This window comes from Vulpes lagopus, chromosome 7, assembly GCF_018345385.1.
Source record: "Vulpes lagopus strain Blue_001 chromosome 7, ASM1834538v1, whole genome shotgun sequence".
NCBI classification, from domain to species: Eukaryota; Metazoa; Chordata; class Mammalia; order Carnivora; family Canidae; genus Vulpes; species Vulpes lagopus.
The window spans coordinates 93,947,344-93,961,081 of NC_054830.1; the positions used below are offsets into that span (position 1 = coordinate 93,947,344).

Consider the following 13,738-nt stretch of genomic DNA (forward strand, 5'->3'; position numbering starts at 1 on the left):
CTATGTTCTGTGGGCATGAGGAGCTCTTATGAATGAGACTCTGTCCTTGAGTGGGCTTCATTCCCAGCTTAGGCAGGCAAGTGGTATGGTGTCCAGGAGCCTCTGGTGGCTTATCCATAAAGCGAGTACAAAACCCCTACCTTGCAAAGTCGTGAGGGCTGGGTATAATGAAAGCAAGGGCCTAGCCCGGTGCTGGCACACAGAGAGTACTTAATCAGTGGCTGTAGTCCCTATTTTTAAATACATTTCTAAAGTATTTTTTCTTTCTAGTGGGTCACCAGTTGGACTTTCTTTTCCAACAAAGAGATACAAAAATATCAGATACTTTACAATCATATTTATACATGTACATTTGAGTTGGACTTTGTAAATGTTACCAAAAAAACAAAAACAAAAACAAAAAAACCCCCAAAAAACCCCAGCCTACCCAGAGAGTCCTCATTTATATGAGATTATGACGTCAGGAAGAAATTCAATTTCTTAGAATTTTCTATTTGGGGGTCTGGAACTCACTGGTAGGAAAGCTGTTAAAAATAACTGTGGGCTGGTAAACTGGGAGTGCTTATTTGCAAGGTCGTATATTACAAATCTTGCAGATAGGCACTGGCTTCTGGTTTTCAGCAGAGAATGGCTGGTTGGCAAGAAAATGGAACATTTACTTTCCCTGTCTGGAAAGCCAAATGGCAGGGGAGGATGCTTAAAGGGAAAATCCATTTGCTCAGAAAAATCTCCTTTCTCATGTGCTACATTGGTGCAAAATTCTGTCCCTTCCCAAAGAATCCTTCATTTTAGAATGCATGCAATAGAATTTTGCTTTCCCTAAAAATAATCATAAATAGGCCACAGGTAGAAATAGCTCATGGAAAGCTTGAAAGCCTCACTTAATTTCCAAAGGAAGGCCCAGTTTGGGTTTGTTTCTTACTGTTTTAGGCCCATTCACAACTCTTTCTTGGTATAGCCAAAGCCAAGCCTCTGCCAAGGGCTTTTTTTTTTTTAATTTAAATTCAATTTGCCAACATACAGTATAATACCCAGTGCTTGTTTCATCCTCTGCCCTCCCTAATGGCTGTCACCCAGTCACCCCATCTCCCACCCACTCTCCTTCTGCAATCCTTTGTTTGTTCCCAGAGTTAGGAGGCTCTCATGGTTTGTCTTCCTTGCTTATTTTTCCTCCCAAGGGCTTTCTCACCTGCCCGTGTTCCTAGAAAGTTAATGCACGAGCCACACAGTCTGTTTTTTGATGGGGTCACAGAAAGGTGCCTGCAAAACACTTAAGCACGCGACTGCAGCTGAAGACTCTTTAGCACGATAAAGAGGTACTGGTACCAGCTTGATTCTCTGGTAGAGGAGGCAATAACCAAGCAATTCAGATCAAGAGGTTTTTTTGTTTGTTTGTTTGTTTGTTTTTTTTAGTCAAGCCAACAGAGAAAACGTGTATGCATTAGTTTAATAGGCTACTTTGCACACATGTGTACGTGAAATTCTTATTAAACAAACAAAAATGAAACTCTTTTGGCTTTGATATATCACAGTGTTTCCTTGGTCCTCAGTGGCAGCAATGTTATGAAGTAGAAGGGCCTGTTTAAGAAAGCAGCTCTGATTTTTCCAGAGTCTGCTGGGATGGTGCCTGGTGGCTCTTCTGAAGGGCCTCATCATATGGAAACATGGTTCAACTTTGATTTTCATGCCATTGAACCATTGAAATCAGAAATCACTTTGTTTCATTTGAGAATTAGATTCTCAGGTGGACTTTCTCATTCAAGAAATAAACCCGGCAGCAGAGCCTGAAGGATTTCTTACCTTGGATCACTAAAGAGGCCTTCTGTACAAGTATTCCTGCCTCATTCTGAGCAAGGCAGCTGAATTCCCCTTGAGACCCGCCACTAAGATTTGCAACCTGGAGAATCTGTCCAGCTGCCAAGATATGATGTGTCAGTCCTGGGACAGTGGCAACTGGCTGACCACCATGGAACCAGGTGATATTGGGGGTAGGGTGGCCTTTGATGGGACAGCCTAGAAGGAGAGGAAGAGAGAGAGAAGACATTAATAAAGTGAAACGGGATATATACCTGATGAGTTGTTTTAGACTCTGTGGCTTAGAAGCCACGCATACAGTGTACTCTCTACCTATGGCACTTTTTGTATGCTTGCCATTTCCAAGCCAAAGTATGTTTCTACCCAGGAATTTTGGGAAGGTGACTATTATTCATTCAGTTAAGTAAAAATTCTTAGAGTACACAAAGTACCTATTTCTATATCCTCATACTAACATTTTTAAAAATGAAGGAATTAATATTCACTCACTGAACATTTTTCAAGTTAATTAGTTCCTAAACTGTTTTTATACTAAGAGAAATCAGTTCTTCAAATGCAGCGAGTTGGAAAAAAAATTCTATGTAGTAATAGTTAAGAATCAAACTTTAATTGGTTAAGGTCTAATATTTGCCACTATTTTACTGTTTATGTGATTTTCAAGCCTAAGTTTTGAAACAGAATCTAGGAAAATACTTGTAAACATTGATTTCATTTTTCTGTCAGTTAAGAATCTTGGCCTTCTAACAACTCTTACCAAGCATTGGACATAAACTTATCTTCATAGTCACTGAACATATTTTGATATATTAAAATTCTAAAATATTAAACTTACATATTATGTCTACCCAGGCTTTTTTTTTTTTTAAGATTTTATTTATTTATTCATGAGAGACACACACAGGCAGAGGGAGAAGCAGGCTCCATGCAGGGAGCCTGATGTGGGACTCGATCCCAGTACTCTGGGATCACGCCTTGAGCAAAGGCAGACGCTCAACCACTAAGCCACCCAGGCATCCCTCTACCCAGAATTATTAAAGTAAACTAATTGCAATTGTGAGAAAAAAACTAATTTTCTCTAAATTCAGAGTACTTGCTGAATTTGCTGTTGTGTCTTCCACAACTTATCTTCCACAGAAAAATTTATTTGGATGTTTACTTTTTATTTCTTTTTAATTTAAATTTTAGGTAGTTAACATACAGTGCAATATTGGTTTCAGGAATAGAATTCAGTAATTCATCATTTACATACAATACACAGTGCTCATCATAACAAGTGCCCTCTTTAATACCCATCACTCATCTAGCCCATCCCCCACCCACTCCCTCCATCAACCCTCAGTTTGTTCTCTATCATTAAAAGTGTCTTATGGCGGGATCCCTGGGTGGCGCAGTGGTTTGGCGCCTGCCTTTGGCCCAGGGCGCGATCCTGGAGACCCGGGATCGAATCCCACGTCGGGCTCCCGGTGCATGGAGCCTGCTTCTCCCTCTGCCTGTGTCTCTGCCTCTCTCTCTCTCTCTCTCTCTCTGTATGACTATCAAAAAAAAAAAAAAAAAAGTGTCTTATGGCTATTTCCCTCTCTCCTTTTTTTCTTCCTCCCTTCTCATATGTTCATCTGTTTTCTTTATTAAGTTTCACATGAGTGAGATCATATGGTATTTGTCTTTCTCTGACTTATTTCATTTAGCATAATATACTCTAGTTCCATCCATGTCATTGCAAATGGTAAGATTTCATTCCTTTTAATGGCTAAGCAATATTCCATTGTAGATTATCACCTCTTCTTTATCCGTTCATCAGTAGACAGGCATTTGGGCTTTCCCCATCGTTTGGCTATTGTTGATAATGTTGCTATAAACATTGGGGTGTGTTGTCTCCCTTCGAATCTGTATTTTTGTATCCTTTGGGTAAATACCTATTAAGTAGTGCAATTGCTGGATCATTGGATAGTTCTATTTTTAATATTTTGAAGATTGTTCTCTATAGTGGTTGCACCAGCTTGCACTCCTACAGCAGTGCAAGATGGTTCCTCTTTCTCTGCATCCTTGCCAACACCTGTTTCTTGTGTTGTTAATTTTAGCCATCCTGACAGGTGTAAGATGGTATCTCATAGTGGTTTTGATTTGTATTTCTCTGATGATGAGTGATGTTGTATCTGATAGCCATGTGGATGTCTTTTTTGGAAGTGTCTATTCATGTCTTCTGCTCATTTATTAACTGAGTTATTTATTTTTTGGGTGTTGAGTTTGATAAGTTCTTTGTAGCTTTTGGATACTTACTCTTTATCAGATATGTCATTTGCAAATATCTTCTCCCTTTCTGTAGGCTGCCTTTTAGTTTGGTTGATTGTCCTTTTCTGTGCAGAATGTTTTTATCTTGATGAAGTCCCAATGGTTTATTTTTGCTTATGTTTTCCTTGCTTCTGGAAATGTGTCTAGCAAGAAATTGCTATGGATGAGGTCAAAGAGGTTTCTACCTTTGTTCTCCTCTAGGATTTTGATGGTTTCCTATCTCACATTAAGGTCTTTCATCCATTTTGAATTTATTTTTGTGCATGGTGTAAGACAGTGGTCCAGTTTTATTCTTCTGCATGTGGCTGTCCAGTTTTCCCAGCACCATTTGTTGAAAAGACTTTTTTCTATTGGATATTCTTTCCTGCTTTGTCAAAGATTAGTTGAACATACAGTTGTGGGTCCATTTCTGGGTTCTTTATTCTGCTCCATTGATCTTTATGTCTTTTTGTGCCAGTACCATACTGTCTTGATGACTATAGCTTTGTAATATAGATTGAAATCTGGAATCATGATGCCTCCACTTTTGTTTTTCTTTTTCAGAATTACTTTGGCTATTCAGGATCTTTTGTGGTTCCATACAAATTTTAGAATTATTTGTTCTAGCTCTGTGAAAACTGCTGGTGGCATTTTGATTGGGATTGCATTAAATGTGTAGATTGCTTTGGGTGGTACAGACACTGTAGCAATGTTTGCTTTTCTAATCCATGAGCATTTGTGTCCTCTTTAATTTCTTTCCTAGGTATCTTATTATTTTTGGTGCAATTGTAAATGGGATCAATTCCTTTCTTTGATTTCTTTTGCTGCAGCCTTGTTACTGGTATATAGAAATGCAACAGATTTCTGCACATGGATTTTATATCCTATTACTTTGCTTAATTTATGTATGTATTCTAGCAATTTTTTGGTGGAGTCTTGGGTTTTCTACATAGAGTGTCATGTCATCTTCAAATAGTGAAAATTTGACTTCTTCTTTGTCAATTCAGTGACCTTTACTTCTTTTTGTTGTCTGATTGCTGAGGCTAAGCCTTCCAGTACTATGTTAAGTAGTAATGGTAAGAGTGGACATTCTTCTTGTCTTGTTCCTGACCATAGGGGAAAGGTTCCTGACCACAGGGGAAATATCACTGAGGATGGTATTAGCTATGGGTCTTTTGAATATTGGGGAGACACTGTTAGAATTTGTATAGGATGTAGAATTAACATAGGAAAGGTCCTTAGATGTTGTCTAGCCTTGTGAGAAAGGAGGAAACTGAGGCCTTGAGATGTTAAGACACTTCAAGATCAAGTGACACGCCTTCTGATTCCTTACCATGTGTTCTTTTCCTCATGCCTGCTACCTGTTCAGCTGGGCATCAGCAGTTTTACCTAGGCACCTTGTTATCTTCTTCCTTTGTCTGCTCATTCTTTTTGTCCCTCCACCCGCCCCCCCCCCCCCCCCCCCCCGTCTATCCCCCTCCTTTTTTACATTTTCATAGCAATTGTTTCGTTGAAGTGCTTATAGCAGACTACTTTGAAGAAGGGCCCTGGAAAAATAATGTTAAAACTGACTATAAGAAGTTCAGTATGGAATATCATTGTTACAGAACCCTGTTCTTTATTCCTCCCTGTATTTTTTTTTTTTAATTCCTCCCTGTATCGATTCACTTTGCCATGTAACTTTGCAGTGGCCTTTGATGATAGGTGGGCTGTACTTTCCCACCTCCTGATTTTGGGTTTGGCCATGTGACTACTTTGGCCAATAAAATGAGTCAGATGTTATACTAATAATATGAAAGAGAAATTAAGAAAACAATTCCATTTACAATAGTATCAAAAAGAATAAAATACTTAAGAATAAATTTAACTGAGGATGGAAAACGTGTACACTGAAAACTATAAAATGTTGTGGAGACTATGTTATATTCATGGATTAGAAAAATTAATATAGTGAAGATGTCAATACCCCAAATGAACTATAGATTCAGTATAATCCCTATTAAAATCTCAATGACTTTTTCCTCTTTTTTTCAGAGATAGAATAATCCATCTGTAAGTTTATATGGAATCTCAAGGGATACTGAATAGCCATAATAATCTTGAAAAAGAAGAACAAACTTGGAGGTTTCATACTTCCTGATTTCAAAACTTAGTATAAATCTACAGTAATTGAAACATTACAGTACTGGCATAAAGACATATAGACCAATGGAATAAAATAGCCCTCAAATAAACTCTTGCTTATATGCTCAAACAACTTCTAACATGGATGCCAGGACCACTTTATGTGCTGGGAAAATGAGATATCTACATGCAAGAGAATGAAGTTGTAGACTTACCTCACACCATATACAAAAATTAATTCAAAGGGATCAAAAACTTAAATCTTAGAGTTAAATGTATAAAACTCTTTTAAAAAAAATATTTATTTATTCATGAGAGAGAGAGAGAGAGAGAGGCAGAGACACGGGAGGAGGGAGAAGCAGGCTCCATGCAGGGAGCCTGATGTGGGACTCAATCCCGGGACTCCAGGATTATGCCCTGGGCAGAAGGCAGGCGCTAAACTGCTGAGCCACCCAGGGATCCCCCAAAACTCTTAAAAGGAAACATAAGCAGAAGCTTCATGATATTGGATTTGGCAATGAGTTCTGGGATATGATACTAAAAGCACAGGGCAAAAAAGACAAACTGGACATCATCAAAATGGAAAGTTTTTGTGCATCCAAGGACACTATCACCAGAGTGAAAAGGCAACCCACAGAATGGGAGAAAATATTTGCAAATCATAGATTTGGTAATGGATTAATGTCCAGAATATATAAAGAATTCCTACAACTCAGTAATAAATATAAACAGCCAAACTAAAAAATGGGCAAAAGACTTGAATAGACATTTCTCCAAAGATATAAAAATGGCCAATAAGCACATGAACAGATGCTTAACATCACTAATTGTTATAGAAATGCAAATCAGAACCACAATGAGATATATATATCACATCCAGTAGAATGGTTATTTAAAAAAACAAAAATGACAACAGAAAATAACCAGTATTGGTGAAGATTTGGGGAAATTAGAATTCTTGTGCATTGCTGGTGGGAATGAAAAAGGGTGCAGCCACTGTGGGAAACAGTATAGAGGTTCCTCAAAAAATTAAATTACAATTACCATAATGGTTCAGTAATTCCACTTCTGGGTATATACCCAAAGGAATTGAAAGCAGGGACTTGAATAGCTATTTGTACAGTAATGTTCATAGCATTATTCACAATAGCCAAAAGGTGAAAACAACCTGAATGTCTATCAGTAGATGGATACATGGATGAACAAATGTGACATGTATGTATGATGGAATATTATTTAGCCTTAAAAAGGAATGAAAGCATGATATGTATGACAATCTGGATGAACCTTGAACCATTAAGTGAAAGAAGCCAGATGCAAAAGGACAATTATTGTATGATTTCACTTATATGAGGTACCTAGTATAGTCCAATTCATAGAAGAAAGAAACCAGAATAGTGATTATCAGGGGCTGGAGGAAGGGGAGCATGGGTAATTTTTTTTTTTTAATGGGTACAGAGTTTCAGTTTGAGATAAAAAATTCTGGAGATGGAAAGCGTGATGGTTGCACAATGATGTGAATATAATTAATGCCATTGAACACTTAAAAATATTGAAAATAGTAAATTTTATGTTATGAGTATTTAACCACAATAAAAGAAATGAGGCAGATGTGCTAGTATACCAGTTCCAAACCTAAACCTCAAGAGGCTGTGTATTTTTGCTTGTGATCATGTGCCTTTGCTATCACTGATAGAATATGCTTGGACTGGCCTGATGATCCCAAGAGGGAGTTGAAAGAAATGTGGAGAACAGCCAAATTCACCCCAGCCAAACTCAGTTTAGATCAGCTGAACTTAAGATCAGTAAGAATAAATTAATGCTATTTTAAGCCACTGAGTCTTATTATTGTTATTATTTCTTAATGTGGTGATAGCTAACTGATATACTTAGGGAGAAGAGATTTCCACAATTCCCATAGGCCATGGATCCAAGGCTTGGGGTAGGGCAGACTTTCTACCTGTGTGCTGATCACCTGTATCTTCCTATTCAGATACACAGGAGGAGCAGGTTCCCTGCATGCTCCTGGTGGCATCTAGGCATCTCTGTGGTATAAGGTCCATGGTGGTATCATTTTGTTCCTGTCACAAAATCGGATAAGAATGACCTTAGGGAGAAGTGTATAGAAATCAGTCGAGGATTTCTTGGAAGCAGCAGTATCCAGCCCCCTCCAAATGTACCAAATATAGTCTGGAATCAGATGCCGAAATCATTTTCTAATAAGAGGCAGGAAAGCTACATTTATTTAGGCAAATAGCATGATTTAAAAAGTGTAGCTTGAAACCAGTATAGCTTTTCAGACTTACTTAAATAGGCCAATGTATGTCTCAATCACATCTGCTTTGAAGGAAAAAAAAAAGGTGTCATATACTGTTAAGATGTTGGTTCCAGGAATCATTCTGTTTGGTCAATGGGGACAAGAACCCTGGTGAGGTTATATTCAAAATTGATAAATAAGAACCTTGCTATTTCCAAGGAAACATGAGATATTTGGCAAGGAAATCTCTTATATTTAGCCCTAATCTTCAATTTTCCAACTCCATTAGGATTGATTTTCTGACAGAGTTTTTAAGCAGAAAAAAGAGCAGTAGCAGCCTCAGGCTGTTTTATATGGTGGATGAAGTTACTTACTGGGAGCCAGGAATCCTAGTCAGCTAAATAAGAGGTTCATTTGCATAACAATTTACATTTATAATCCTCCCTCCTTCTTGGAATCAGAGGCAATAGTAAGCAGCCAGGACATCTCTCTTGGCCTATCTGGATCTTGGGTCTTGGACATGTTCCCAGGGCCTTCCAGCCTGGTGCTCCCAGTGTGAATGAAATGGGGCAGAGTTCCTTCCAAAGCTAGGCATGAGGGCTGCCATGACACGAAATTCCTAAAACTCAACTTGAAAAAGACGTGCGAGGAGCAGCCACTGAAGTGGATGTCTGATCAGCGACCTTCCCAGTAATGCCTCTCATTCTGAAACCTATCAGGATCAAGATCACTTTTGTAGGAAGTTTTAAAAAGAAAAGCAATTTTGTTACTTTCAAATGCATTGACTCAGATTCATTACTCTCAAAGAGAACGCTAGATTTTGATAGGGCTTTCTGGTTTCAGTTTTCTAATCTGTAAGTGAGAGTATTAAATTAGTCAGTGGTTTTGTAACTGATAGTTCTCTGAGGCCCTAAGTGTCTGCAGAAGTATCTGAGGAGGGGCCTTTGAGAGGGAACCTGCATGAAGTAAGGGCTTGGGGGCCTCTCTTACCATTTCAATCACAAAAGAATATATTGGGCTTCTGTGTGAGGAGATTCCACAATTGATAATCACTGAACTAGATGATCTTTAATGTGCTTTTAAGATTCCTAGATTTCTCAATATCATCTTAGACTCATTATCCTCATCCCTCTTCTTCCTGCCCCGAGATAGCCAAATTGCCAAGGGTAAAATAGACCAATCTATATTGCTTTGATCAATGTGTAGTGAAACTGAACTATGCCAATGCAAAGCTCATGGAAGAGATGTTATATATGAAGGTTATTTAGGACTAAGGTAAACTGAGACCAGGCATAGAGAGTAGGAAGGGGAAGGCAGCCTAGAGGAAGCAGTGTGAACAAAGGTACAAAGATAAGAAAACTTGTGTGGCTAGAAGAAAAGACTAGTTGACTTGGCTGAAACATAGAAAACATAATGAGGTTGGCATGGTATGTGGGAGTTGCAATAAAGAGGATCTTGACAGCCAGAATCTAGTCTTTTGGGAGCTCCTGTAGGTTTCTGAAGAGAGGGAGTGATCTAATCTAGGTTGGCTTTAGAAAGGATATTAAGGTAGTTCTTTGCAAGATACACTGGCTTGAGAAAAAGATATATAATTCAGTTCAGATGTGGTAAGAAATGAAATATATTTGCAGAGGTAGCTCTGACAGGATGTGAGGAGGACAGAGATGAAGAAAATGAGGAAAAGCCTTTAAGATCGGAACACTAGTGAGACTATTAACAGAAATAGGTAAGCCAGGAAGAGAAGCTATTGCTTATCTTCACCCCTGGAGATAGAGGAGTTTAGTTTTAAGCATACTGACTTAAAGGTTGTGATGGAACCACAGGATAGAAAAAATCCATCAAGATGGCAAAGATAAAAATGTAAGTAAGTCAGAGATATTAACTAGAAACAAAATTTGGGAACCATTTTCATAGATTTGTATGGATGAAGTCTTCAATGAAAAGAGATCAGGAAAGTCTCAGGACAAAACAGTGGGGGAACTCCAGCATTCAGTGATTAAAGGAGGTATTAAAGTAGTCTGAAAAGAAATGGCCTAAAAGATAAGAGGAAAATTGAGACTATGTGATATCATGTAAATCCAGAAAGGGGACAGATGAAAGAAACTAGTTGTTAAGAAATAAGCAATTAGTAAGAATTTGTGTGTAATGAATAAATAGCTTCATTTGTTTATGAAAATAACTGAATAAACAAACATTTTTCCCACAATCCTCCCAACTCCCTGCTCAGGCAATAGGTAAACTCATTCTAACTAATTAAGGCTAATTAATAAAATCAGAAATAGAATCAATATATCATTCAATGCTATGCACACCCATTTGTTGAATTTAAGAGAAGATTTATCTCTGGGTGTTGAATATTTTTTTTATTATTTTTTTATTTTTTGGTGTTGAATCTTTAGAAGTGAACCAACATCCACAACCTGATAACCATGGGTTATTAAGAAGAATGCTTCAAATGTCACAAGAATGGAATAGATCATGACCAGAAAACTCTTAAAACAACTTGACTGGGGTTCTAGCTTCCAGTAATGGTGAATAACTTGGTTGGACTAACCTTCCTACAAATAACAATCATAAAATCTAAACAACAACCCCTCATTAAACATTATAAAAGCACTGAAAAGTGACCAAAGCCAGTGACAGAAACAGGAGGGGAGTCTATCCTAGAAACTCAGGAACTGCAACAAGTGTCATTTGCCAGCTTGTAGCTTTCTACCCAAGGAAATTCCTCAAAGCCCACTCAGGGAGTTGGCTTAAAAGGCCAGAGGAGAGTCTGGAGGGTCTTAGAACAGCTGAAAAGTTAAGGGGGAAAATCCTGGAAGAGTCACAGGGAGAATAAACCTCAAAATCTGTATCAACCTGCCCAAACTGTTAGTAGACAAAATGCAGGGGACCCAGCAAAAGAAGCAGCTAAAAGCTGAAAGAACAGAGTAGAAAATACACTTGTGTTCACTGCAGGGAAGACACAGGTTGGACTTTGAGTTCAGCTAAGTTAACTGTCCACTTGAACAAGAATAAACACTCTTAGGGAACATAACAGAATCCTGAGTCTCTACAATAGACCATTTATAATGTTCTGTATACAATAAACATTAGACAAGAAGAAATGTGACCCATGAATTCTCTGGTGCAAATGTTTCAATAAGTAGAGTGATTTTAAAGCAACTGTGATAAATATGTTAACGGGCTTAAAGGAAAATACACTCATAATAAATGAACAGATAGAGTATTTCAGTGGAGAAGTGGAAACTACAAAGACAAATGCTGGGGCTGAAATGTACAAGAATGAAAAATTCACCAGATGGGCTTAACAGAGAATTGGAGATGGCATGACAGTTAGTGAACTTACAGCCTTTAAGGGTATATTAGTTTCCTAGGGTTGCCATAACAAAGTGTCACAAACTAGGTGACAAAACAAATTTATTGTCTCACAGTTTTGGAGGCTAGAAGTCTGAGATCAAAGTGTCAGAAGTGTTAGTTCCTTCTGAGGGCTGTGAGGCGTAATCTGTTTTATTCCTCTTTTCTAGCTTCTTGTGGTTTGCTGGCAACCTTTGGTATTCCATGGCTTATAGATGCATCACTCCAATCTCTGCTTTCATGTTCACATGGAGTTCTCTCTTGAGCATCTCTGTGTATAAATTTCCCCTTCTTGTAAGAACACCAGTTAGATTAGAACCCACCCTCATGACCTCATCTTAACATCATCATCTACAAAGACCTTATTTTTTAAAAAAGATTTTATTTATTCATGAGACACACACACACACACACACACACATACACACACACACACACACACAGAGGCAGAGGAAGAAGCAGGCTCCATGCAGGGAGCCCGACATAGGACTCGATTATGGGACTCCAGGATCATGCCCTGGGCCGAAGTTGACGCTAAACCGCTGAGCCACCTGGGCTGCCCTACAAAGACTTTATTTCTAAATAAGGTCCCATTTATAGGTTTACAGGCACAGAGGGTTTGGAATTTCAATATCTTTGGGGGGGGGTACATAATTCAAGTCCTAGCAGAGGATTATCCCAAGCAGAGCACAGCAGTCTGGATGAATTGATGAGATAAAGAACAGAGTTGAAGAGGCTGAGGCAGCTGGAAATTGTTGAGAATTTTGGAGATAAGAGTGCTACATAGAAGAAGTCTGCATATCCAGAAGTCTGCATAAATTCATGCTGATAATTTGCTCAATGAAAGATGTAATGCACAGAGTGAAACTCTCTAAGACTGAACAAAGACCAACTAAGTAGGTAAGCTTAATATTTCCCAAAGCTCAAATAGGGCTGGGAGACCTTCAAGTTCAAGACCAGCTAGATTGGAATATCCTTGATCATCTGGGGCATGCAATAGAGACCCTAGAAGGGCCCTAGAATAAACACTACTTCAGAGCTGCCCTAATCATGCTTAAATAAGAATCCTCAAAATGATAAAATTAAACTTTGAATAACTTGACCACTTAACAGAACAATATCCAGCAATCTGTAGAAGACAACAAAATCCAGACACTTAATTACACAAATTTACAGTGTCCATCACTGAATCAAATATTACTTGATAAGTCTAGAAGCAGAAAAATGTGATTTATAACCAAGATAAAATTCAATCAGAGGAAACATATCTAGAAATTACAAGGATGACAATTAGTAGAGAAGGATATTAGAGACTTTATTTATTTATTTGAGAGACAGACATAGACAGAGAGAGAAAGAGAGCATGAGTGGGGACAGAGGGTGGGAGGCAGAGGGAGAGAGAGAAGCAGACTCCTCACCGAGCAGGGAGGCCGACACACGGCTTGATCCCCAGATCCTGAGATCATGACCTGAGCCTCAGGCAGATGCTTCATCAACTGAGCCACCCAGGTGCCCCAAGATTTGGGCATTTTAATGTGTATAATTATTCCTTTTTTTAAAAAAAGATTTTATTTATTAATGAGAGACACAGAGAGAGAGGCAGAGACACAGGCAGAGGGAGAAACAGGCTTCCCATGGGGAGCCCGATGTGGGACTCGATCCCGGAACTCTGGGATCACGCCCTGGATAATTAATTGGGGAGGAGGTGGCAAGGAGGTGGAAGTACAAGAGAAATAGAAATAGCAGCATGTTTATTGAAGCTGGGTGATTTATGCTACTGTGTTTACTTTGCATATATGCAAAATTATCCATAATAAAAAGGAAGATACATATTTGCATTGTCTAAATCATGGATCATCATGAACAACTCAGAGTCTAAAGAGTTGCTTTTCACATATTCTGCTTATTCAGGTTATG

General features: G+C 38.5%; 1 protein-coding gene and 1 long non-coding RNA gene across 4 annotated transcripts in view; one reads left to right on the forward strand and one right to left on the reverse strand.

Annotated features, from left to right (window-relative positions):
- LOC121494769 overlaps positions 1–13,738 on the forward strand; it is a 150,591-nt gene that overhangs the window by 47,457 nt on the left and 89,396 nt on the right. The window lies entirely within an intron of this gene.
- Positions 1–13,738, reverse strand: part of ADAMTSL1 (ADAMTS like 1) — an 882,039-nt gene that overhangs the window by 32,911 nt on the left and 835,390 nt on the right. For all 3 annotated transcript variants that reach the window (XM_041761627.1, XM_041761624.1, XM_041761625.1), the window contains one exon: positions 1,801–2,013. In XM_041761627.1, the coding sequence (XP_041617561.1) occupies positions 1,801–2,013 (213 nt within the window). The remainder of the gene's footprint in view (positions 1–1,800; positions 2,014–13,738) is intronic.